General features: G+C 36.1%; 4 protein-coding genes and 1 pseudogene across 7 annotated transcripts; 1 reads left to right on the forward strand and 4 right to left on the reverse strand.

The window, feature by feature from the left end:
- Positions 1-509: 509 nt before the first annotated feature.
- LOC131664010 (odorant receptor 33b-like) lies at positions 510-2,881 on the reverse strand. 2 transcript variants are annotated; one of them, XM_058934831.1, is made up of 7 exons: positions 2,689-2,881; positions 2,109-2,386; positions 1,812-2,048; positions 1,387-1,734; positions 1,091-1,201; positions 874-1,026; positions 510-779 (listed from the first exon to the last, which is right to left on the reverse strand). In XM_058934831.1, the coding sequence occupies exons 2-7, from the start codon at positions 2,355-2,357 to the stop codon at positions 720-722; spliced, it is 1,158 nt and encodes a 385-aa protein (XP_058790814.1). In that variant the 5' UTR covers positions 2,358-2,386; positions 2,689-2,881; the 3' UTR covers positions 510-719. The 2 variants fall into 2 exon arrangements, with proteins under 2 accessions (XP_058790814.1, XP_058790813.1); XM_058934830.1 differs by having other exon boundaries at positions 2,109-2,391.
- A 3,395-nt stretch (positions 2,882-6,276) lies between these two features.
- Positions 6,277-8,287, forward strand: LOC131664008 (odorant receptor 13a-like). 3 transcript variants are annotated; one of them, XM_058934824.1, is made up of 7 exons: positions 6,277-6,636; positions 6,720-6,986; positions 7,191-7,378; positions 7,442-7,541; positions 7,604-7,711; positions 7,938-8,093; positions 8,186-8,287. In XM_058934824.1, exons 1-7 carry the CDS (start codon positions 6,325-6,327, stop codon positions 8,249-8,251), a joined length of 1,197 nt encoding a protein of 398 aa, XP_058790807.1. In that variant the 5' UTR covers positions 6,277-6,324; the 3' UTR covers positions 8,252-8,287. The 3 variants fall into 3 exon arrangements, with proteins under 3 accessions (XP_058790807.1, XP_058790810.1, XP_058790808.1); XM_058934827.1 differs by having other exon boundaries at positions 7,275-7,378; XM_058934825.1 differs by having other exon boundaries at positions 8,190-8,279.
- A 2,525-nt stretch (positions 8,288-10,812) lies between these two features.
- Positions 10,813-12,515, reverse strand: LOC131664011 (odorant receptor 4-like). The gene is made up of 5 exons (XM_058934832.1): positions 12,273-12,515; positions 11,636-12,217; positions 11,455-11,568; positions 11,172-11,324; positions 10,813-10,875 (listed from the first exon to the last, which is right to left on the reverse strand). The coding sequence occupies exons 1-5, from the start codon at positions 12,513-12,515 to the stop codon at positions 10,813-10,815; spliced, it is 1,155 nt and encodes a 384-aa protein (XP_058790815.1).
- Positions 12,516-14,143: 1,628 nt separating this feature from the next.
- On the reverse strand, positions 14,144-16,243 carry LOC131663994 (odorant receptor Or2-like; annotated as a pseudogene).
- A 1,207-nt stretch (positions 16,244-17,450) lies between these two features.
- Positions 17,451-26,129, reverse strand: LOC131663995 (uncharacterized). The gene is made up of 5 exons (XM_058934807.1): positions 25,875-26,129; positions 25,227-25,808; positions 17,803-17,910; positions 17,585-17,737; positions 17,451-17,513 (listed from the first exon to the last, which is right to left on the reverse strand). The coding sequence occupies exons 1-5, from the start codon at positions 26,115-26,117 to the stop codon at positions 17,451-17,453; spliced, it is 1,149 nt and encodes a 382-aa protein (XP_058790790.1). The 5' UTR covers positions 26,118-26,129.
- Between the last annotated feature and the right edge of the window lie 224 nt (positions 26,130-26,353).

Raw genomic sequence — 26,353 nt, forward strand, 5'->3', positions numbered from 1 at the left:
AACCTACTGCAAGTAGTTTACTATTGTCAACCGGGCGATGAGCTCATTAGCCAAGTGAAACTACTCGACGCATGCAGTAAAACCAACTTAATTAGCTAATATTTTTTAATTTTAAAGCCAGTTGCTCGATAATGGAATCTATCAATTTTCATAGATCGACTGTGACAAATGAAGTAATACAAAGACTATAAGAGCAAGTATTGAAAAAAAAGAATATTTATCAGGGTATAATAATTATATAAATGGTTGGGTTGTTCTAAAAATTAAAATTATCTAAAATAATTTCTCAATGATAATAGCAAATGACACCATAGTAGTTGTATTCATTTAATCAGTGATTTAAGTCCTCTACTGAAGGGATTACTGAAGTTATAGTAAAAAAAATAGTAATTTTCAGATTATACCTCATTGTAATGTAATTTTGAATGGATGAAAAATAAAAGGTAGGAGTAGCAACAGCAGTTACATTAAAGCAAAAAAATACATCTAAAATTAATCGTTCGGTAACTTTCACGTTAGATATTCTCGAATAATATTTTTCTAAAATAATACATAAAGTATCTGTGAAGAGTATATAATATTGGTTTCATCTATAAAATATTTTGTGTAGAAACAACAAAGTTGAAAGCGTAAAATAACCACAACCTTATTTAATATTCCGAGCTAATAAATAAATAGAACTCATGGCGATGAATCAAAAGGTGAGAAGCTAAAAAATTCTAATTTTTCGAATCAACAGTTTGTAGCAAGAAAAAGTACGATAGCGTTGTGTTTAATATCTGAAAAGTTAAAAGTAAATGTTATTCTTGCCTTATGCCCATATCGTTTCCATTCAGTATTAATGTGAAACCTGCGCAATATAAACGTTACTACCTTCTCAAACATTTCCATAGTTATAAAGAAATATCCGGAAGCTTTTAAAATAATTATACGCTGAGTATAGATGATCAGAATATCTTTCATCATCCGTATATTTCCGCAGCCCGGCCAGTCAGAAAAATAAACTGCTTCTTGATAATTTTCACTCTATTGTAAATAAAATCCATCTATGATATATATGTTATTTTATAAATTCAATGAAGATACTCACTTCCTGAGAGACGCGAGAGCCATAGTAAGCATAGGTAAATGCCTGCAGTGATTTCAGCATTATGTAGCAGATAAAATAAATTATTCTGGCGAATGTCATATCATGCTTCACCTGAAAATAAACGTTATTCTTAATAGATATATCTTGGTCGATTAAAAATCCTTGAACAATACGTGATTTAACTTCTTTTCTAATTACAATATTTTAACATTGAAGTTTTGAATGAAAGCTTTGAAATCTTTCATCGCAGTAATTAATTATTTGGGCATAGACTTTATTCATAATGAAAAACGTACTTGATCCACTTGCCAGAGAAGACTGCATAAAATGATCGAAATGGTGACGTAGTTCCAAAGAACAATATATCCATAGACCCTTTGTAGACGATCTTTTGATTTGATAACCAACTGATGTATTCGTACGCACTGTCGTATCTGTTGTTTGGATATCGGATCGTTTGGTCGAAATTGTTTCCAGCGTTGAGCTGCAAGTCGAAGTAGACCGCAAGCTCGAAAGCAGTGTAAACCAAATGCATTATCCACACCGTTGGTGATGTTGAATATCCACCATATGGAGCTTGCCTCGTAGAAAAGAAGAATCCAATAGAGTGGCGTAGCAGGTGCTACCGGAAATGGATAGTTACCCTTGAAAAAATTAATCAATTGTTCTATTTTATGCATTTGTTATCATAAAAATATAAAATTATTAGATTCTACGGTACCTCATAGATAAATTCGTATTTTTTATACTTGAACACTCGAAAAACTGGTACGTTATAGAATAGAATTGCTGCCATAGTAACAAGACCGGATACTCCGTACAAGAATCTCCTATACACAGAGATATCTTGAAGTAATATTTGGCGATTATCTGTATTCTCCAATTCCTCCTCGAATGTTCTACCAAGTTCCTTGCCTAGCACCACCAGATCCTTACGATACAGTAAGTAACTCACCATCTTTAATATATCATTATCTTCAAGCAATTGAACTCTCAAAAGCTATTAGAAGGAACGTACTTTCAGTGCCAACGTGTGCAAGCCAAAAGCAGTACTAAGGCTTTTGACGAATACCGACACCTTACTGATGTTTGCAATGCAAAAGCTCGTAACTTTTAATTCATAAGCGGCATACATCACCGCAGCTATATATGGGATGATATTGTAGCAAAACGATGTATCTTCGAGATGTGGCCAGATTCCACTCCAGAATAACATCTTGTTGATATGATCTCGAAACGATTGGTATTTACCCAGTTTCCCGTCCATGCGTGGTTATAATTTTTTTTCTTTTATCTCTACGCTTTCGAAAAACAAAAATTAACGTTATATTCATCGCGTGCTTCTTTTTTTCATACTTTTAAAAATAACATTAAAGTTCTCCCCAAAGTTTACCTCATAAAATTAAGACTTTAATATATGCTCTCGATTCATACGTGAAAGGTTTATTTCGATTTTTAATTATTTCCTCAATAATAAACATTAGGATTGAAACTTTTCTAATTGCTTTTTTTTGCAGTTTTATCTTATCTTTATTTTTCTTGTATAAAAATTATTACATAATGCTGTTATAATTTTGTAATAATAAACAATTCATTACCTGATTTTGCGAGTGAAAATGAGAATTGTTCAAATAAAAAATCTAGCTTTATGAATCTTCGCCTAGTTGTTAACAGAAGTGGCTACATATTTCAGCTAATATGATAAAATCACAAAATTAATTAATAGATAGTTAAAAGATATTAAAATTAGCAATGATCAAACACATTTCCTTTCTTTATATCAAAATTTTATTGGACTCTCATAATGTTGCTTGTGTTCTTCCTTATAGTGTATTGGTACGACCAAATATTGACTATAGTCGTACTATGTACACTTGTCTCTGAAGAGGCAAAGAAAGTTCTTCCTGCATGAATATTATATTAGCGGTTTCTTTTAAAATGTACATATAAAATGTAGAAATAATAGTTCGCCTCTTCTCAACCTCTTGACACTGACGTCGATGTAATAACTGATAATAGTTCTTTTCAAGAAAGGGTTAAGAAAAGTTGTATGTATCTGGTCAGCAGTAAGATGATAACTTAATTGTTTGATTGTATGTAGCATTTAAACGTTAATTATTAAAATAAAAGTCAGTTATTAAAATAATTTCTAATTGATTTTGTTACCCTAGGTCAACATTCAATCTTGGAGATGTCTTCCAGACAGTATTGAAAGTATTAGTCTGCGAGAGTTACACTTAGTAGAATACGAGTACAATAAGGTTGGCTTTCAATCTGCAAATCAGAATCTGTATAAAATGCAGGAAAAACTGTGTGCAAAACGCTGGTTAATAGCTATGTTATGGATAAAATTTACTTTAAATAGGTAACGTATATTTAAATAAACGTAATATTAAAAAAACAATATACAATAAATTATTAGTAATACATCTCGTATAACATATTATATGACTTACAAGACATAACTGTCATAGTTTATGATTCTATCTATATATAATTCTTCTAACGTTTATCCAGTAAAAAAAACTATATTAAAAAAATAATTTTAAATCAATTAATAACACAGTTCTTTAATATATATATATATATATATATATATATATATATATATATATATATATATATATATATATATATATATATATATATATATATATATATAATATTCTTTTATATATATATTGAAGAATTTCTGTAGAATTTACTTTTAATAGGTTCATTTATACAAAGAATATTACAAAAATATTTTCAAACTTAATTACATGCACTTATTTCTAGCATGCGATTACATTTCAGAAGTATACAAGAACAAAAAGAGTTTTGGAAAAAATGTTTTTATACATACATTCGATCTGATTAAATTATAGTAAAATAATTATTTTAGTAAACATTTCTAATAGAATGAGTATATTATGCTTTGTCATAAGAATTATTAGCTTTTTAGCAAAGATAATAAAAATATCATTACTAAAAACTAACGATGCACAAATCTGGCTATTAAGCGTTGTATATAGCGTACAAGCATAATTTGCTCTGCATAAAATTGCCTTATGTTTAGTAACGTTTCCATCACATTTATTATCAAAATTTACGTTGAGGAAATAATTTTCAAGTAAAATTGCTTCACCTGAAAATAAATGCTTTTCTTAATACTTGGATATATCTTGCTCGAAAAAAAAAATCCTTCGCCAATTTACTTTTGGTAGATACTTACGTTTACAGTGATAGCATTTACTTTGTTATTATTATTGTAACTTCAAGCACTATATCCACGTGGAACGCTGCAGAGGTAAAGTACGAGAACAGGTACCTGTACGCATTAGTCTTGGTTCCCTGTAGTCATGAATATGCAGACTCACTTCCCCCTATGTAGATAGACTTAGGTGGAAAAGTTAAGCACTTGCGAGAACTTGAGTACGAATATAACCCCAGAAGACCAAGTTACAAAGATGTTGACTTTACTTTTACGGTTTACACCTCATCTCAAGTATCATATTTCATTATTAATTAAAAAATCATAATATTGATACTGCGATACCGTAAAGATTTGAAAAATTAATGCATTCCACGATAATTCAAATACCCAAAATGCCAAATACATTCTCAAGCTTCTTTTTCGATGTATCAAGTACTCGTATATATTATGTTTCTGAATTTAATCTTCTATTCGTACCGGTCCTTGCGGTCAGATTCTCGCGAAGGCAATGTAAATCTGATCGATAGTGAATAAAAATAAAAACAACTCTTAATACTTCAGATAATCGATTAAATAAAAATTTGAGTCTCACCTTCAACAAGCATTATGTAAAACTAATTCAGAATCGATGTCGCGACCCGCAAACTAGTAGGCACATAGCGAGAACCGCACCAATATTCTATATACGATAACACGGCTTATCTCGGATTCTTCGAAAATCTTGACTTTTTTTCAATTACTGTACAAGAACGGAATTAAAAATCTCTTTATAAATTCCATTCTTCCAATTTATTCTTGCCTATCTGAACGAAGAAACCGTAGATTTAAAAAAAAAAATCCTGATGTACCAGATTGTTATTAATATGAAAATGAGTATTGATGAGGCTGCCTATTATAATTATCTAGAATATTCTACTAAATTAAGAGAGACAGCTGTTTTTGGTATACCTTTCATGTTTTTATTATATGTCCAAAAATAAACAAGGGAGGCAGAAATTGAAAACAACGTAGTTCAAAGAGAATTATTATTCTTCCTTTCAAACTGCGTCAGAGATACATATTTTAAATTACTACCGCAACTCTAGTTGCAGAAGCCTTTATCTTTTTTCCGTAGGAAACTCATAATGTAATATTTTTGGAAAGGTGGGTGCAGTAGAAAGTTTGAAACATAAGATAATTACTTTCTCGTTAGAGCAGATACATTGATATTTTTATACCGACCACATAAAGCATAAAACTCGATACAACCGTAGCATAATTATCTTTTATTCTAAAAATAGAAATAAAGTGCACAACACGGCACAAAGTAGAAAATTACAAAACATAAGATAATTATTTTCACGTTAAAGTGAAAGGGTTCGATTTTTTATACAAAGCGAGTGAAGTACATAGCTTTGTAAAATCATATCTCCATTATTTTTGCCTTCAAATGGCAATGAATTGTTTCCGAGGCATTTTAATATCATAGGTTTCTTTAATGCCTCTGCTTAGCAGCCCGCGTTCGAGCGGATCGATCACATCCTTTGGATCGCCAATGAACGTAACGAATTGTCGGCGATTGCCTACTCAACGCGTTGACAATGTCTCTTGTCGAGCGTTTATCGAGCTTACGTCAGTTTCGCCACGGACACGACAAAAAGCCATCGATTCGTGTAAGCCCGACGACAATTTCGCGCGCGACTTCAAGCGAACTGCTTAGCTTTGTTGCGCGACGGGGCGGGACGACCGTATACGTCGACGAACGTGTACTCAAGATGCACTTTTAATGACGGCGAGACTTCTTGTGACCGAGGCAGGAACAATAAGTGCCTGCTTTAAAATTCACTGCTGCACTTTTTCCTGGCTCGACCGTTCAAGCATCGCCGGCGCATGGCACCTCATCAATTATCAACCGGCAGAAGAGCAAATTACAGGGGAGCTGCATGCCTACCATGTTTCTCGTCGTCAGCCGATGTAACGAGCCTTTTAATTTGAAGTTTGTCGTGCTGCAGCTGCCGTCATCGGGAATTTTTAAAAGACGACGCGACTTAGTTTCACCATGGATATGAAAACGGACACACAGATAATGCACAAGTTTGACGAGTGCATGTTCCTAAACAGACTGGGCATGGTTGTGCTGGGGATCTGGCCATTGGACGGACGAGCTCCGCGATTACGAATCGCAACATCGAAAATTAGATTGGGCATCGTATACTTCTTTATGATGGTTTTGCTCTGTGTACAGTGGTTTGACATGTACTCTCTGTGGGGTAACGTTGAAGCAAATACCGAGACTTTCCTCTCGAACGCTTTTACTTTTGCGGTCATGATGAAACTCTCGAGTTATGTCAAGTACGAGGATACGTTCAGGGTTCGTTCAACAATTCTTAATATGCGGATGCTTTACTCTTTATTAGTGATTACGAGTGTAACTGATTGGTTCAATATATAAAGGACATTATGCAATCCATGCGAGCGAACTGGCGGAGGGTAATGAATGAGGCTGAGCCGCACAACAAGGATATCATGTATAATGCAACTGTGACTGCGCGAAGCCGAAGTAATAAATATTTCCTGGTGACGGGAGCCACTGCGGTACTTTACATCACCATGCCGTTCCTGAGGGACAGTTCTTTTCGAGATCGCAAGTATCCATTTTTTGGGAAGTACTATTTCGATCGAGATTCCGACGTCGTCTACTTAGTGTGCTACATGAGTCAGGTGAGCTTCTATTCGTTTAGCTAAATATTGCTATGACCAAGTAAATTAATCGATTTGTGAGCTGTTTATTGAACAAACGAAATGCTCACATTTTCACGACTATCGCCTAGTATCAAAATTAAATTTACCCTCGCTCGCCTAAAAATGTCATTGCAGCGGCTGACTAAAATAACAATTATTCTCAATTGGCATAAATTATGATAGATATTGACGGGTTCAATCATTGGTTTGGCGACCCACGTAACCGACACCACTTTCCTCATATGCACGTATCACTTCTGTGCGCAGCTGCAGATTCTCCATAATGATTTTATGGATCTTGATTACGACGATCATTTAGTTGGGCGCAGCTACCTGATTAGCCTTATCAAAAGGCATCAGGCAGAAATCAGGTACATGTTACTTTTTAACTCAGTTGTCGGGGTTTCTCAGTGAAATATGCCAAATTTACAAAGGAGCGCCGAAGCGTTGCAGTCAATGTTCAGCCAATCAAGCCTGCAACAGATTTTGTTGAGCTGCCTAATGATCTGCGTTAACGGTTTCAAGCTGATTGTCGTAAGTTATTGGGGAATCAGTGCTGATCAATATCTTTGTACTGACAGCGCATTCGTTTCCAGTCACTGAGTAATCAAGATGCCGACGTTGTAATGTATTTGGTGTGCTTAGTTCTTACCCTTCTACAAATACTTTGTTACTGCGAGCCGGGCAACGAATTAATTGTTCAGGTGAGACGACTAAACAACTTTGATGCAGCATCAAATATATAGTTAGGTTGGCACCAAATAGACGAATTGAACCGTAAATGCATTCCATTTGTCATGCTGTCAATTTAAATTCCACGATCCTGGAAAAATTTAGTGATATTATAACATTTGAATTGATGAATAGTAGCGTGATTAAATTTTTATCCAGTCAAAACTAGAATTACAGTTTGTGCATATTTTACCGTAGAGCCAATCACTCGACGAGGCGATATATCAGTCCGCATGGATAAAAATGGATAAAAATTCAATTAAAAATCTCAGCTTCATTATTCAAAGAAGCCAAAAACCAGTTGCCATCACTGCTGGTTCAATCTATGAACTCTCGCTGCAGAATTTCATGCAGGTAAGTGTTTTGAAATTAGATGACTTTTTGCTTGGGATCGCTCCAAAATTACGTCCACAATAATTATACATTTATAATGGATTCTGTTATAGATAGTAAAAGCATCGATGTCCGGTTTATCAATGCTCCAAGCAGTCTACCATCGGAGAGACAATTAAAATTATTTTTTTTATAATTTCAAATCACTACAGTAATAATTTGAACAAATATACTTTTTCTCGATATCGAAAATTTTTATTGTTACCTTCACCGACCACTTAAATTATATGGACAAAGGAAGTAATTGTGCATACTAGCAGATTTTCTGAGATTCTTTTAATTAGATTTCAATTGAACGCAATATTACGTACTTCTGCGATAACAGATGCGAGCCAAAGCAGGCGTAGAAAAAGTCTACATTAGTTTCATGAAAATATGAATTACAGCAAACGTCAGCGTTTTTGCCTAAATTAGAATAAAAATTATCATTCCTTTTTGTGTTTCACAGAGGATTTGGTGCCCGTGCAAGCATACCGCAGTAACGTCTCTAAGTACGCTGCACATTACAATGGTGCCGACAATGTAAATTGCAAACATCAATGCTATTATAAGTCTTCTTCAAAGACACCTTTGTTGTAATACATTAATGTCATTAAAGCACTCGTCTCAAAGAGACAGCCACTGTAGAAAGCCACTGATTCAAAAACAGTGCATACGAAAAGCATCATCCACACCGGACATTTCACAGAATTAAAACCTGTGGTCGGCTTGTCTGTAAAACAATGTCTTAAGAGGTAGATTGTCATTTATATGAAAATAAGTATTGACGTGGCTGCATATTACAATTATCCAGAATATTCTACCAATGTGAGAGAAACAACTATTTTTGGTATATCTTTCGTGTGTTTATTACATGTCCAGAAATAAACAAGGGTGGCAGAAATTGAAAACAACGTAGTTCGAAGAGAATTATTATTCTCCCTTTCAAACTGCGTCAGAGATACATATTTTAAATTACTACCGCAACTCTAGTTGTAGAAGCCTTTATCTTTTTTCCGTAGGAAACTCATAATGTAATATTTCTGGAAAGATGGGGTGCAGTAGAAAGTTTGAAACATAGGATAATTACTTTCTCGTTAGAGCAGATACATTGATATTTTCATACCGACCACATAAAGCATAAAACTCGATACAACCGGAGCATCATTATCTTTTATTCTAAAAATAGAAATAAAGCGCACAACACGGCACAAAGTAGAAAGTTATAAAACATAAGATAATTATTTCCACGTTAAAGTGAAAGGGTTCGATTTTTTATACGAAGTGAGTGAAGCACATAGCTCGATAAAATCATACCTCCATTATTTTTGTCTTCAAATGACAATGAATTGTTTCCGAGGCAAAATGTCATATTATATCATAATTTATATCATAACTTTCTTAAATCTTTGCTATCTCTTGGAGATGTTTTCCTTTTCAATAATTTACTGTTTATACGATTACAATTGCATGTAATCTTGCTGATCTAATGGAATCAATTCTTTATATTCTTTTTTGCGTTTATGTTTGTCAAGATTTACAGATAAAAATAGACGATTCTAAAATTCGTGCAAAAATTAACGCAAGTCAAAAATTTCATACAAGTCTTAATAAAGTGTAGCATGAAAATAACTAGGTATATGATTGCTACTTATAGTAAACTCTAAAATTTGTACGAGATGAGAAGGTGAGATAAATGATAACAGCTAGCTAACGGACTCAGGAACAACGAACCACAAACTGCAGAAGAAAAAGCTTCTTTGTATGCATATATCATCTCTGCGTACAATTGGAGATTTTACAAAACGACTTAATGGATCTTGGCTATGATGGTTACCTAAATGAGCATAGTCAAGTTTGTCATTGTCATTGTCATAGTGACAAGTTTTATAAAAAGCATCAGACGGATATTCGATATACATTACCTTTTACATGGTGACAGTTTCTTCGGTAAATAATGTTCAAATTACAAAGAAACGCCAACCGAGCAATGAGCTTATTATCCAGGTGAAATTACTCAATGCGCGCACTAAAATCAATTTAATTCGCTAATATTTCTTAAATGTAGAGCCAGTCACTGCAATGCAATCTACCAATCCTCATAAATCGATTTAGTTTTTCGATAAGAAATCTTTTCTTCGTAATACAAACATGTCAAAAGTCACTTGTAATCAGTATAATTTGCCTTCTAATAATAATTTTAATATGCAGTTTTCAATGAGGATAAGTGTTGACAATGAAAAATTTTCACAGTATGCAATAATTATGTGAATGATTGGACTGTTCTAAAACTACAGCTAAAATAATTATAAACAGTTAATGATGTGACAGTAGCAGTGTGTTTTTTCCAGATAATAAAAATGGCTGTGTCCAATTTATCCGTGATTCAGGCCTTTTTTTCGAAGAGATTACTTAAGTCATAATTAATACAAAACAGTAATAGCAGTCTGTCACAGTTACATTTAGTAGAACGCAGATAAATAGATAAGTTAGCTTTCAGTCGAAACTAAGAATTGAGGAATATTCTTTTAAAGAACTTTTAAAGAAATAATTTACAGTGTTTGTAAAGAGTTTACTTAAAAAACAAAAAGTAGATCAACATACTAGTAACCAACCTCATAAAAACTAGCTTGTATTGATAATTCGTAAAAATATTTATTGGAATTACTTGTGACCGTAAATATCTGATACAGTTTTTATCCTACTGTGATGCTTCCTCTAAAGTTTGTAGTAAAAAGAAATATGATACCGAAGTATTCATGATCTGAAATAATCAAAATCAATTAATAACATAGCATCTTCATTGGTGTATTTGAGAATTTTCTTTGAATGTACGTGTTGGTAGATTTATTTTCATACAGAATTATATAATATTATATATTTTCAAAATTCTTTCCTCGTACTTTCTTCTATCGTATAATTAAGATTCAAAAATTAATTAATCTATGTTAAGTAAATTAGACGATCTCCAGTAGTCAATTTCTTTTAGATTTAAAAAAAAATTTTTCGAAAAAATTGTACATTGTGCATACATATTCGATATGACAGCAAAATAATTACCTTAGCAAACATTTCTAATTGAATGAGCATACATCCTTTCGCTATAAGAGTTATTGGCTTTTGAGCTAAGATAATAAGAATATCATTTCTCCAACTCGCGTTGTATAAATCTGTCCATTGAGCTTTATATACGGCATCCAAGCATAATTTGCTCTACGTAAATTAAAAAATTGACTTACTTTTGGAAACGTTCTTATGATATTTACTATCAAAATTTACGTTAAAGAAATAGTTGAGCAAGTAAAATGAAAGTTTTACGTTTATCGGATGCTCGCATACTTACTTCTACAGTAATTGCATTTCCGTAGACGGAAAAGCTAAAAACTTGCAAACATTTGAGTACGAAATACAAGGCCAGGAGACCGAGTTGCAAAGATGTTGACTTCGCTTTGACGGCCTACACCCCACCTCGGAGAACAGATTTCATTATTTATCAATAAATTATAATTTTCATTCGGCTGTACCTGAGTGATTTGGAAGATTAACGTACATAAGACGACAGCCGCAGTGACGGCAAACCAAATGGTCACAATGCCAAAAAGATTCTCAAGCTTCTTTTTTGATGTATAAAGCATATGATGTCTCTGAATGCAATCTTTAATTCTGATTAAGTAATCTCCACCGCAGGTTAAATTTTGGAACTTATCAGCCAGAACTCTTAATTGACCACACATCTGCATCGAGTACATACCAAAAGAGCAATCAACTCCAGCAGTGACGAACGACAAGAATATTCCTGTTGTCACCTCGCACATGTAAAAAATCCAATGCAGCAATCCGGTGGGCTTACCGACGAAAGGATAAATCACGGGAAACACTCGAACGTATTTCCCATACTTAGCCCAAGCAATGAGCGATATACTAGCGTACAGAGCTATAGTACCAAAAGCAGCGACTGTGCCGACTAAAAAAAACTTCGAATACAATGATACACGAGTCAACAATTGATGTCTCCTATCTACATCCTTCATATCCTCGAGATACCTTGCGGTCAGATTCTCATGAAGGTAAAGTAAATCTTGTCGATGATGAATGAAAATGCACACCTAAAAGCGAATCTCGATGCTTCGGACAATCGATTAATCGGAATTCGAGTCTCACCTTTAAGCAAGCAGTACACAAACTGATAGCCAATCCAGCCCCCTTGGTAAGCACGATGATATTATTCGCATGATGAAGGCAAAAATTGAGCACCGCGAGCATGGCACTCAAAGTCGTGAAAAAAGCTATGAAAGCGAGGACTCGACTGACCACTCGATTACCAACTGGCCACAAACCACAATACCGAAGCATGACTTTAACATTGCCCACGTACTTCTCGTACTTTCTTAGCTCCGACTCCATTGTGTCGCCGATGTAATACTGCTTGATTTTTGGGTTAGTGCGTGCACGCATCGATCGTGCGATGCTTAAAAAAACTTTCATATCGGACATAGAGCTAAAATTGGACGTAGTCAACCCTTTAATTATGCGGTCGAGAGGTTTAAGTATAGATCTGTCAAAATAGCTTGTCCTGAATCCGATAAGATATCGGTTGGAGGGGGTATGGAAAAGCTTCAGTCGAACGATGGAAGTTGAGATGGAACAATGTGCATTTGCTGCGTACATTATTCATTTTCTTTCGTATGATATTTCTAACGACTCTAGTTCCAACTACAAGTTTACATAAAATTTTGGATTTTCGGATTTCCGGACTTTTAAATTTTGAAATAAGATCCTTGGAATACCAAGTACGATGATTATAACTATCTACAATTATCGTCAATTACTTTTTATGGTAGTTTGTTTAATTATGTTGGAATAAACTGCGCACACTGGACACTTGGAAAGGAAATCCTGCATTCTTAATGACAGACAATTTACGGTAGCAACAAATGATTCATAATTCTAATTAAGTTTATCCGATCGAAAATAATGGTACGTGGCTATTTTTCGAGAGAACACGTGATTGATTACAAAAGCCTGAGCCTCAAGAGCATCAATAACATATTCAAAAATATTGTACAATACTCTTAGATTTTTGTATCAAAGATTTAGACAATCCAATACCTGTGTTGTTGCTAAAAGTACAGAATAAACATATACGTCAAATTTCATTTTGGAATTGACTATAGGTCGAGTGTCCTTTTTGGAACAAGCGAAAAATGCCTTGAAGTTTAAAAGTCTTTTTTAAACGTGGTGTTACGAGCAATGAAATTAACAACTGAATTGCCGCCGACCGTTGCAACTTTGAACTGATATTAATCCCTACGAACGAAGAGGCGAGAGAGAATGATCTCAGAGGGAGTAAGTGACCGTGTAGGACAGGGGAGAAACAGGCTCACATAAAGCCCTGGGTCTATCAATTCGATTGAGCCGCACATGTCCAGCCTAAATTACGCAAGCTTTCTTCCACATTACGTTAGGTATCGCATGGACCTCAAGAAACTGCGCGTCTTAAGTAGAATCGAAGAGTGCTACCGTGGCCATAGGAGCACCGAAGACTTAAATCGGTGACAGCGATCGGTAGCAGAGACGATCGTATACTAGAATTCTCGGATTGCGACTGGTCATCGCGACCCCGCATTTCGAGTAAATGTCGCTTATTCACGCGTTTTGTTGCGTGCATCAACCCCGCAAATCTAATTTCCCTCTCTCTCTCTCTCTCTTACTCGCGAGTGCTTGCGTGAATTAGATGCGCAAGTCTCGGCTGTTATTTGTGCGTTTTCTTGATCGCACAGAATATACGTATTATGTTAATAACTGCGTGCACCTTTGTTCGACCTTAAGTTCTTGCCTTAACATTGCACGCCTTGGCCAAAGCTTCGTGCTTTTAGCCGACAAGTACCAACGCAACGAGATCGAGGTGCAATAGATAATATCTAATCATAAATCTTTCCTCCTTTCATATTTTAATATCTTTGTAATATATATGTACATATCTCAAACTATATTTCATAAAAATAAAATATTTTTTTGTATTAAGTAATTTTTTAAAAAATCATTTTTTTTTAGCCTTCATCCAGAGTTCGCAGTAAACAAAAGTATGACACTGACGCTTTTATAATCTGTGAACAAAAAAAGAAAGTCGAAGATCGAAGATAAAAGTCAGAACAATGTATCTTGTTGATTTAAAAGAAGAAAAGAAAACCTTCGTGAACATGTCCAGTTGAACGACCATGGCACTCTTCGCTTGAAAATTCGTGGATTTTTGCAAATGAATTATCAGAACGTCGTTCATGTGCTTCAAGTCTCCGGAACTTATCCAAGGTGCATAGTATACGGCATCGATACATTTTTCGTTCTGAAGATTATTTACATGTACATTATTATATGTTAATTCAAACGTTCTTGCCGCACATCGATAATCGATTACAAAATCACCTCTGTCTTAATAGCGTAGCCAAACCAAGCGTATGAATAAGCTTGCGTTAATTTCATATAACAGTAACCCAATAAATAAATTGCCCTGTAGAGGGTCATATTCTCTGTTTTCATCTAAAATTCATTTGACTCGTCATTTCTTTTATTAAAATGAAAATATCATCGCACTATAATTGCAAACGTTGATTAAATCCAGTAAATATACATAAACACAATACATAATGTCGTTGTGTTTAGGATTAAAGAAAATTAACGAAAATCCGACCGCGTATTTTTTCTCGACCACCATTATGCTAATCTACACGCGGGAGTTTTAAATCTATGGATAAAAATCAAAATTCAAAGTTTCTTTAAAATGGCCAAATTTCGCTTCTCTAAAGCAGCAATATCATTGTATTGTAATTCTATTGCTTGATCAAGTTAAATAAATGATATAATTGTGTTCGCAGGGTAAAAGAAAATTAGTCAGAGAATATGTACTTACCTCAGTGCACTGAAAAATGATGGCACACATGATGATCGCACAAGTGATGGCAAGCCATATTGAGAGATATCCAAAGACCTCCTCCAGAACACGTTTGGCTTTTATAAGGAGGACGTGTCGATCTACACATTCTTTCAGCTCTTTGTTATAGTTCTTGCCTGGTTTCAAGCTGCGAAAACGAGTAGCAAGGAGTTGTAACTCGCCAACTATGTGGAGAGTGTAGTAACCGAACAACGAATCGACGCCCACGCTGACAGTAATGCAATAATATGCGCTCACTACCTCGATCGCGTAGATGATCCAATGGATTGTTCCGCCTAATTATAGTGAAATAGTAACACAACTAGATGACATCGAATGCAAAAGTAAAATTCAGTATAGTTTTTGTTACATATAAGTTGAAGCTTCAATTTCTTATAATATAATAAATTTATAGTTCAATTAGCTATTTTCAATTCGTCACCTAAGATTCACATTTTTAACAAATTTACATAATGAAAAAATCTTAGCTCTTACCTGGTTCATAGCTAAAAGGCAATTGCATAGGATACGATCGCAGTATTTGCCATGTCTCAACGCTAGCAAAGGTGAGATTACCAGCATGCTTATGTTTATAATCACCCCGTAGTAAAAGGTGTAAAAAAATATCGAGACAATACCAAAATGAGCCAAAAGACACGGCCGCGACTCTGGATTTTTGAGATCTTTTTCGAAGACAGTCGACACCTCTTTGTTCAATGCCAGCAGGTTCTTCCATTGCATGGCTATGATAGAAATCTTGATATTTCATATAGAGCATATGACTTAAAATCTTAATATTCTGTTTGGATATGCGATTTGCAATGACAACTTACGATTATATAAATTTATTTTTTAATGTAAAATAGTTTCTTCGATAAAAAAAATGTATTTCCTCTATATTGTATATTGAAGCATTAATAAACGTTGGTAGGTCAGACGCGACAGAACTCACTTTTAAAAAGATGGAGAAGAAGCTGATCGACAATCCAAGTCCTCTGGTAACCATGTTGATATTGGTAATATTGTGTAAACAAAAATTGACCATACCCATACTACTGAGCAAACAGACTGTGGCCGAGCATACGCTTATAAATATTTTCAACCATCTTGGATGGTGGCGATAATTGGGCCACAGACCCGCTGTGATGAGCATAAATATTATTTTATACTTGTACGAGAAATACATGCGCACCTCGTGCTCCATCCTCGATGACTGGCGCCGATCGATGAGTCGAGCTAACGGGTTTCAGCAGTTTTCGAAGTTTATATTATAGTGCTTTGCGAAAACTATACATCGTATGCAGTGGCTTTGACTTTGATTCAGTGGGGAAGGGGTATTGGCTGGATAGAAGGGGAAATCGTACTGCAGCTACTCGCTGTAGGGCAGTTTTCTTTGTGCAGTGCTCATAGACATTTTTATAGAATACGTTTTAACCGATTTTTATAGTTTGCTGTTGAAGTTTGTCTAACGATCAAGCTACTTAGAAAAATTGCACTGTCCATACAAAAGATCGTTAAAACGAGGAACCGGTTAATGGATGTCTTGTAAATAATTACCGTTGGTTAAAAAATAGATAGGTACTTCATTTTCGAAGCGTATATCTCTGTGTAAAATAATCGCATTAAAATGAGGCTTAAAGCTCAAAAATTTTCCTTCCGATTGTGGCCACAACTTTGCCAATTGGTCTAGATGAACCGCTGAGGAATCAATAAATCCACAAAATCTGAAGCTTCAACGCTATATGTACGAGTAAGTCCCATTTCCATACGAGTTTTGTTTTGCAAAGATATACGCTTCGAAAGAGAGGGGCTTATCCTTTTTTAACCGATGTGTGATTGTTTGTGCTCTTCATTTTAGAAAAGAAGTTGCGTATTTATAGTATTTACCTTGGCAATAGACGACCGGTGCTGTTGGTTCACTGGAAACGCCATTTTTTCAAATATATTAATCATGCATCAGACCGAAGCTTAACTTGTTCTAAAAATATAAGCTACCTAAATCAAATATTTTATACTACCCAAGATCCAAACTTATGCGGCGCTGATTTTTTTTTTGAATCAATGGTACGTACAACCTCAGCGTGATTGCTTGTGTATCATGAAGCAGATGCACGGATTTTCACGAATCGTTATTGGATCGAAACAATCAATTCGAGTACTAATTCACGATAGTAATTTTTATATTTGAACTTTTGATAACGCTGCACTGAAAGGCTAAACCAACGACCATACGAACACCAAGTCACTTGCCAAGCCCGAGGATGAAGATATTGATAAAAATATGTGACTTGAAAATTATTTATATTTCACCATAACATACGCCAACAATTATATGGAATTCCCAGCAGCGCTAGCTTCGATCGCTAAAAAGAAAAGTCAGATTAATAAGTCAATTAAAGAAATGTAGTTGCCTAAGCAAGCTTTTCCTCGATAGTTTTGAGCAGGAAAAAATATGAAATCGATGCGTGGGCTATCTGCAAAAAAAAATGAAACGTCTACGAGTCATTTAAACTGAAGATTTGCAGGTAAGTTCGCGTATCTTTACCTTGATGAACATATCCAATCGAACGATCATAACTCCCATTGCGTTTATATACATAGGACTTTGCAATTGAACGATGAGCATATCTTTCATAAGCCGCGAGTCGCCGGAGCCGGGCCAGTCACAGTGATAAATGGACTGCACGCACTTTTCACTCTACAACGAGAGGAGCTGTAAACATTCGACACGAGACGCCGCAGCTTACCAGGTGCTGTCCTTACTTCCACGGTGATGGTGTTGCCGAACCAAGCGAACGTGTAGGCCTGCAGCAGCTTTGCGGTGATGTAGTCCACCGTGAAGAATATTTGAAAGAGCGAGACGTTCTTGCTCTGAAATGAATGACGCGAGGGAGTCGAGAGCGAGCGGCCGAGGACGCCCGAAGGTTACCTGAGTGATTTGAAAGATGAGAGAGCATATGATAATGGCGCACGAGAGGGCGAGCCAAGCTGATATGAAGCCGAAAACCTTGTCCATCAGGTACTTGTAGTTCGGTAGGCCAGCAGTCGCAATTCGCCGACCAAGTGCAGCGCGAACAGGCCGAACACGGTGTCGATGCCGATGCTGTTGATGGCCATGTAGGCAATCGACGTCACCTCGAACGCGAATATCGCCCAATGCAGCGTACCACCTGCGACTCGCAATTTTAGAACACGTGCCCCGCGCACGTCGATCACGTCTACGGCGTACCTGGCGCGTAGTCGAAGGGCACGCGTATGGCGTGCAATCTGATGTAGCGACCGCGAAACGCCGATATTACGGGCACAGCCGAGCCCAGCACCACCAAGCCAAGGCAGTAAAAGTAGTGGGCTCTGAAGAAGCGATAGAACGACCGGTAGTAGGCCAGCAAGTGCACCCGGTATTCCGGTATCTTCAGGTCGCTCTCGAACAGTGCCGACAGGCCACCGCTCAAGCTGCTCACGTCGCGCCGTAGCAGCAGCATCGTCGCTATCTGCAAAAGCGATCCATCTCTTCTTCTGTCTCCAATTAATACTGTCGTGTTGACACCTATGTACACGATGGCCAAGCTGCGAAGAGCTATCTACAGACCTTGATGAAAACCGAGCTGTAACTAATGATGGAGCCAACACCCCCCACAACAGCAATTATGTTGCGAGAATTGTGTATGGTAAAGCTTAATACTCCCAGAATCAAAATCAGTAGCACGAGAAGACCGGTGCTAGCCAATAAAATCCGTTGACATTTCGACTGTTTAGAATCGTCAGGCCATAATCCCGACACCAAGAGAAAAGAGACGATTACACTTTTGTAATCGTGGTGATAGGCTTTCGTCGCATCGTCCATTGTGACAGAATGATCGACGGAAAATCATGTGAACTTGAATCGCTGCAGCGACGAGCAGTCAGATATTGTACATATTGACCTCGTATTAATTATACGGTTGGCAAGTTTCAATGCGGTACAATCCAAGTTAATTGCCCGATATCTAATGTAAATATCGAATGGCCAGGCCCAGTGGTATTTATAGTCGAATATCGAGGGTCGAGGGGAAGAATTGCCACGAAATACATAGGAACTGCGCTCAAATACTCTTGTAATTTCGATTTATTGCCGTTATTTCTTTAGCTGCGCATGTAATGGTTTCATGCTGAATCCTCGATCTCTCGTTTCGACAGAATGATTCATAATTTCAAACGCATTTCATATTTTCGCGTTGAGGAAGTTTCGAAGAAAATTCAATTGCAACCGATGACTAAAAAGAGGATTGTGCAATAGTACGTAGTTATATTGAAATGCTGATACGTATAATAATCTTCACCATATAATCATCAAGCACATCAGTGACGAATTCGAGCAGTCGTCACTGATATGCTAAGGTTTTGTGAATTATTCCTATAATATTGACTGACCTGAGCAATGAAGAAAATGAAACAGTTGAGAGTGCCAATACAACTGACAACAAGGATTGTTCTGTTAGAATTTATCAAGCCAATGTTACAAATGGCATAGAGAAACGCCGCTTCGATGGCGATGGTAGATCCGAGTAACGCCAAACGGATGACTTTCGATCTTGGAGAATCACCAGGCCAAAGTCCTGACAACGACAGCAGTGATAAAATTTTGTTCTTGTAATCGCGGTGGTAAGCCTCTATCTCGGCGTCCATTGCGTCTACGACTCCGTTCTGTGGCCGTACGCGGAACGAAATAAAAAAAAAACTACGATGACCACACCGATCGAACGTAATTGTATACGCGAAACGAATAACTCGCAAACTGTGAGAATTCGCGAGCGTACGTGGAAGGGACAGCACATGGGAAGGGGTATTGTAAGTTTCAGTCTCTGGTGGCATTTGTCGACATTAGCGTCAGAGTTATTTCACTTATTCATATACATATTCGGAAATGATCAAAAGTAAAAAAATAATGCAGTTTTACTTTTTGGCGATTTCGTAAGGGTGCACAATTGAATGAATATGTATAGTTATATACCGTTATACACATAGTTCACTCTGATTGTAAGTTTTTCCGTAGAAGGTGTGTAACTGATTTTTTCGTCTCATAGGCAAAGTGATGGCTAAAACATATTTTTTATATTATTAGGATTGTTGTAATAGTTTATTCGAACAATCTTACTCGTTTGCTTTTATTTATGCAACTTCAACTTCAGATCATTCTGTCAAAAGAGTTGAATCCTTCTCAAATGTCAAATTGAAAAGCCATCATTTGCATTTCTAATTAGTACTTTAATAAAACAAATCGGACTTATTCGTCTTCTCTTCCTTAACTTGATTCTTTAGGTTATGGGTCCAGTAGTCAAGAAATGCAGTGAGGAGACCGATAAAACGGCAAACAAAATTTCTACGAGGCACGTTCTAAGTTCGATAGACAGAATTTCCTCGGCTGTAAGTTCCAAATGAAAGCTTTGTTCGTAAGTTACGAGATTGACGACGTTGTGTCTGTTACAAGGACCAAGCCAAACGATGATACGTCATACGTGTAAATTACAAAAGTCACTGTATGGATTGAAACAAGCGCCGCGTTGCTGGAACCGCAAGTTCAAAGAGTTCTTATATGAATTCAATTTTAGAGAGACCAACGCTGATAATTGTATCTTTATCAGTACTTACAATAATTATACTGTTTATCTTGCACTTTTTGTTGACGTTGGATTGATTGCATGTAAATCAATGCCTGTGCTGAATGAAATTATTAATCATTTGAGTCTAGAATTTGAAACCACAGTAGGAGATGCGAGTATGTTTACTGGTCTACAACAAACATATTCGCAACAAAAATATGTAGAAATCTAGTTAAAAAAAAAGGTTTATCGAATAGTATTACTCGTTTGCTTTTTTCTGCAACTTCAACTTCAGATTATCCTGTCAAAAGAGTTAGGTATTTCTCAAACATCAAACTGAAAAGACATTGTTTATGTTTTATAGTGCTTTAATAAAATCAATCTGACTTATTCGTCTTCTCTTCCTTAGCTTGATTCATTAATGAAAAATCTTCAATGACATTTATTTACTTATACCATATCTGTAAAATTGTATTTCAATAATAAACAGCTTAATTTTTCAAAATTTCAAACGCAATTGATCATAGCAGTTTCATGAAAAGCGTAATCATTGATCATTAGTTTCATTTTATTGTTCCAAATGTTGATTGAATATTCTTAATAAATTTTTAGCTCAGTCTTTCGTTGCAAACTCTATCACGGTGAACATTCTATTCTTTTCAATATATAATAACGTTTACATTAAAAATTTATCCTCGTTTTTTCGCTCTTTTAATAATATATATCTATATTTTTAAATTCAATACTTTCGAGATCAATTAACTGTTTTAACGCAGTTCATTACCCATCTTAGCTGTTCACATTGATAACATTGAAAATAAATTTCTTTTATTAATATGTGTAAAATATCTACGATAACACAAATATAAGTTGATATGTTTCTATTTATCACGATCACGTGATTGATCTTAAAATTATACTTGCAAATCCAATGAAAAAAAGGAATACAAAAGTAGTTATTTATTGCAATGATTGCTTCGATACGTATAATATAGTTAAATTATGTTTCGTACATCTTATTCATCGTAAAATCATTCGTATTCGGACAAACTTCGACACTACTGTAATTTTTTTTAAATATACGTATGTTTTTTCTTTAAATATTACTCCAATTCTATGTTTCAGGTGTGATACGATATTTTTTCTCAACGATCTTCAGCAAGAAAAAAATAAGAGATCGACGCATGGACAATCTGAAACTGAGGATTTGTTTTCTCCAATATATAAATTTCAAAGAAAATACCGGTCGCTTTACCTTAACAAACATATCCAAGCAAACTTTCATTGTGTCCATCGTTTCGAAGGACGTGGGACTCTGTGACTGTATAATTAGAATATCGTTCATCAAGCGTAAGTCGTCCAATCCAACCCATTTAACATCGTATATCGCATTAAAGCACGTTTCGTTCTGAGCGTACGCATTTGATTAATTGTCAAGCACATGTTCGGCGTATACGTGTAAATGAGGCCACTTACTTCAACACTGATGCATATCCCAACCCAAGCGTACATATAAGCTTGAAACAATTTGGCTACGATGTAATCTATCAGGAAGGCGATTTTGAACGTCGCTATATTTTTATTCTGAAACAGACAGAGAAGTTACTATGAGCAGAAAGCGACAGCGACAAAGGGTGAATGAGACGATCGTGAGATTGAAGATTTGGGCGTAAACGATGAGAGTACAGGTGACGGCGAGCATCACCGACGTGAATCCGAACAAGCGTTGCATGACACTTTTGGCGTCTATGCGGGTGACGTACCTGTCGATGCACTCTCTTAGCTTGTTTCGATAGCTCTCGTCGGGCTTGAGGTTGCGAAAATGACGAGTGAGCAAGCGCATCTCGCTCACGAGGTTGAACGCGTAGAGTCCGAAAGGAGAGTTGAAGCCTATGGATGCGGTCACCGCGTATGTTCCTGATATTGTCTCGAATACGTGGGTCATCCAATGCCTCGCTCCACCTGAAAAATAACATACCTCCGTAAACAATATTTATAATTTGCAGATGAACTTCTATTGTATACCTGGCTCATAATTAAACAACTGAATCGGAGATACATCCTGGCGGATTTTCTGTGGTAAGCCGCTACAAAGGGGCCAAGCATTCCGAAGACAAGGAAGGCGAGAAAGTAGTAAAAGTGAGTTTTGAAAAACCGATAGAATACACGGTAGTTGGCTAATAGATGCGATCGGTATTGTGTATGATTCAGGGTGCGATTCAAGTATAACATTTCATGTAAATGTAAATGCAAATGATTATTGCTGCAATTGTATATTTTCTGAAACTTCGATTTATAGCAATCAATGATCATTATTCCACTGAGTCTGACAAAATATATTGAAGATTAAATACAGATTTGACTGAATTAATTAATGTATCAAAATTATTATATTATCTCCAAAAAGAAATTATATAAATGTAACTATACCGATTGGCGCAATTCGCGTTACGCTTTTTTAATACGAATTTTTAGTTGTTTTACCAAAATCATTGTTCACGTTGTACAGATTCTCGTGAAAATTGAAGCTAACACAAAAAGGCCATCGTCGGTAAGACTCACCTTGGCAAAAAGATAAATGAAGCTAATTATAACTCCAATGCTTGCGATGACGGCGTTAAATTTGTGAGAATTCCCGACAGTGAAGTTACCAAGCGCATAAACAAACGCAGATTCGACAATTAACGTGATGCCGCATAAAGCGAGACGGGTGTATTTGGACTATTGAGAATCTTCTGGTCAAAGGTCTGGAAACGCCAGCAGTGAGATAATCCTATCATTGTAGTCCCGATAATAAGCATCCACTTTGGTTCCCATCACGAAATCGTCTAGTCGGAGATTCGGATTGCTGTGAAAATAATAGTGACGGCAACCGCCGATCGAATGTAATTGTACGTCATATGAATAACTCGCAAAACTGAGAGTTGGAGGGGGTATCCACAACCGCAGTCGGTTGTGGCACTTGTCGAAGTTGTTAGCTTTATAGCAATTCGTGTGTCTATATAAAAACGCAACATGTCGAATAAGTTTTAGACATTATAATGATATTATGTATTTGGAAAAAATTTGATAATGATCCTGTAATTTGGCATTGGTTTTTTCACACACACACACATAATATCTGTATGACGTACCATTTTCTCTGAATTAAGAAGGTACGTGTAAGCCAAACATAATCAACTTTTGCTTTATTTCTCATAGTTTTTTCACTTGGGAAGGTCAATCGTTATGCAAGAAATTTAGTTGACAATTATATAATAATGGCGCTAACGGTAATTATTTGGAACGCTGAAATTACACCAAAGCTATTAGAGCCAATGCTCACTCATTTTACAAACAGAACATTTATACATAAAATTAAGAAGTACACAGTTAGGTATTCGAATTTGTAATAGAAATAGTATTGAACATTTTTATTTGTAAACAACTATATTTTTTAATAACATTGGGTATCTTCCTGCGGAAATTGAGATTGCGATTAACGGAATACTTTTAAGAAAGAAAATAATAGAAATTAAAAAAAATTGTATATCAATCAATTCCTGTTTATTTCCCAATAAAATTTTTATATATAAAACTCTGTTTACCGTAATGCCACAATTCAATACTAGTGCGAGCCTTCTTCTAAAGTTTGTAATAGGAAAAAATATGAAACAGAAGTGTTCATAACCTGAAAGTGATGTATGACGAGTTATTTCAAACAATTGCGTTGGATTGAGGCCCCCATCGATGTCCATAGACATGAAGTAATGGAGAAATTTCGTCGCGACTTTCCTTCAATCGCTTGTTTAAAACATAAATCAAAGATGCTCGAAAAAATTATTATCGACAAATGTTTATACTTAAATTGCGACTAATCAATCTTGGAATGCCTTGAGCAGTGATTTCTTCATAAAAAGTTAAAAATCAATGATGTTCTTATGATCGGCACGGTTATGAGGTGAGATAATGTTTTGTATTTTCGTTGTGAATATAAACATAAATAATAGCTGGAAATGACAGTTGGCTTTTTTTATTTTTCATGAAGAAACCACTGTTCACAATATTTCAAGATTGATTAGTTGCACTCTACGTATGAACAGTCGAAGACAATTCTTTTGAGTAGCTTTAATTTAGATTATATGCAAACGACTGAAGGGAAGTCATATGCTGTATATCTATGGATATCTATGCGGGTTGAGTTTTAATATATATGAATAATTGTATTCGTAGTCACTTTTGCAAACATATCCAACTGGATCAGCATATAGCCTTTTGCCACTAGTCTGATGGGTCTTTGAGTCAAAACGATAAGAATGTCATGTCTGAAATTTTTATGATGCTTATCCGTCCAGTCAGCATTGTAAATAGAGTCCAAACATAACGCGCTCTAGAAAACATATCAAACTTTTAAGCTGTTTTCATAATTTTTTTATAACCACATTACTTACTTCTTCTGAAATAGCGTTTCCATAAAATGTAAAGCAGAAAATTTGCATGGTTTTGAGCGCAAAGAAAAAAATTAGCAAATTGAATTGCAATAATGGCGCTTTTACTTTCAATCCCTATTATTATAGAAACATCTGAATAAAATTGAATGCTGACCCATTACCGAATTGACTGACATACCTGACTGAGCTGGAAGATGATAGCGCAAAGACTAATAGATGCAGTTATAGCGAACCATATGGTGATGATACCAAACAGGTTTTCCAACTTCTTTTTCGTATTGTACAACATCTGATGCCTGACGATGCAATCTTTTACTCGCTCCTTGTAATCAGGAGCAGCCGCCAAACTTTGGAACTTACTGGCCAGAACTCGTAGCTCGCCGCACATCTGAAACGAGTACATACCAAAGCAGCAGTCCACTCCAGCAGTCACGGAACTCAGAAATAAACTTGTGAGGACTTCCAAGACGAAGCAGCACCAGTGAGCGAGCCCAGTAGGTTTGCCAACGAGGGGATAGATCGTGGGAAACATGCGCATGTACTTTCCATGCTTGACGAAGGCGATTATCGGAATGATGATGTACAAGACAGCCACCGAGAATACCGTTCCGCAACAGATCCAGAAGAATTTCACGTACAGCGCAATGCGCGACAGCAGGTGAGGTCTGTTCTTGGCATCCTTCATGTCCTCGAAATACTTCGCGGTGAGGTTCTTATGCAGGTACTCCATATCCCCTTGATAGCGTAGAAATATGACGATCTGAAGAGAAAGATCGCATGGTCACGCGCGCTCCAAGTTTTTCTCGACAGGCGTCGATGTGCTCACCTTCACGCACGCCGTAAACATACTGATCGCCAAACTCATGCCCTTGGTCAGGATTATAATGTTGCTCGCGTGCTGTACGCAGAAATTCAACACGGCCAGTCCCATCAGAAAATTACACGAGAACACAAAGTAAGCCAGAGTTAATTTCACTGTTAAATTTGTTTCGATCCAAAGGCCACAGCAACCCAGAAGAGTTTGGATTTTCCACTCATAACTTTCATGTTGACGCCGTTCTACCTCCATGCTCCAGAAAAGACCTGCACCTTACGGCAAGCGGATCGCGACTGTGCTCTGTGCAGTTGTCAAATATCGATTGGCACTGCCATTACGTGGTTACAAAGTATAAATTTACTGTAAACGATGGCTTGTTTGGTAATTTGAATTTGAAAGAGCTCGGCGTTTGAAGAGAGGGGAGCCCGTCAAAAAGGGTGCGCTGTAAACAGTTGTTCGCGTGCAACTGTCGAGTAACGATGTGTGCC

The sequence above is a fragment of the Phymastichus coffea genome, unplaced genomic scaffold (genome assembly GCF_024137745.1).
Source record: "Phymastichus coffea isolate CEN01 unplaced genomic scaffold, Cenicafe_Pcof_1.1 PCOF00039, whole genome shotgun sequence".
NCBI lineage: Eukaryota > Metazoa > Arthropoda > Insecta > Hymenoptera > Eulophidae > Phymastichus > Phymastichus coffea.

What these genes read in the sequence shown, in the direction of transcription:
- LOC131663995 (XM_058934807.1), bottom strand. Translation starts at nt 26,117, where the DNA reads ATGGAGGTAGAACGGCGTCAACATGAAAGTTATGAGTGGAAAATCCAA. An exon ending in TGTTTACGGCGTGCGTGAAG is followed by an intron (nt 25,809 to 25,874) that starts GTGAGCACATCG and finishes CTTTCTCTTCAG; the next exon opens with ATCGTCATATTTCTACGCTA. An exon ending in TCATCTTCCAGCTCAGTCAG is followed by an intron (nt 17,911 to 25,226) that starts GTATGTCAGTCA and finishes CATTCATTTCAG; the next exon opens with AGCAAGAACGTCTCGCTCTT.
- LOC131664011 (XM_058934832.1), bottom strand. Translation starts at nt 12,515, where the DNA reads ATGGAGTCGGAGCTAAGAAAGTACGAGAAGTACGTGGGCAATGTTAAA. An exon ending in GAAATGCAATTACTGTAGAA is followed by an intron (nt 11,325 to 11,454) that starts GTAAGTATGCGA and finishes TAATTTACGTAG; the next exon opens with AGCAAATTATGCTTGGATGC. An exon ending in AATTAGAAATGTTTGCTAAG is followed by an intron (nt 10,876 to 11,171) that starts GTAATTATTTTG and finishes TGATTATTTCAG; the next exon opens with ATCATGAATACTTCGGTATC.
- LOC131664008 (XM_058934824.1), top strand. Translation starts at nt 6,325, where the DNA reads ATGGATATGAAAACGGACACACAGATAATGCACAAGTTTGACGAGTGC. An exon ending in AGTACGAGGATACGTTCAGG is followed by an intron (nt 6,637 to 6,719) that starts GTTCGTTCAACA and finishes CAATATATAAAG; the next exon opens with GACATTATGCAATCCATGCG. An exon ending in CGCTGCAGAATTTCATGCAG is followed by an intron (nt 8,094 to 8,185) that starts GTAAGTGTTTTG and finishes ATTCTGTTATAG; the next exon opens with ATAGTAAAAGCATCGATGTC.
- LOC131664010 (XM_058934831.1), bottom strand. Translation starts at nt 2,357, where the DNA reads ATGGACGGGAAACTGGGTAAATACCAATCGTTTCGAGATCATATCAAC. An exon ending in TGCACACGTTGGCACTGAAA is followed by an intron (nt 2,049 to 2,108) that starts GTACGTTCCTTC and finishes GATATATTAAAG; the next exon opens with ATGGTGAGTTACTTACTGTA. An exon ending in TTCTCTGGCAAGTGGATCAA is followed by an intron (nt 1,202 to 1,386) that starts GTACGTTTTTCA and finishes GTTTATTTTCAG; the next exon opens with GTGAAGCATGATATGACATT.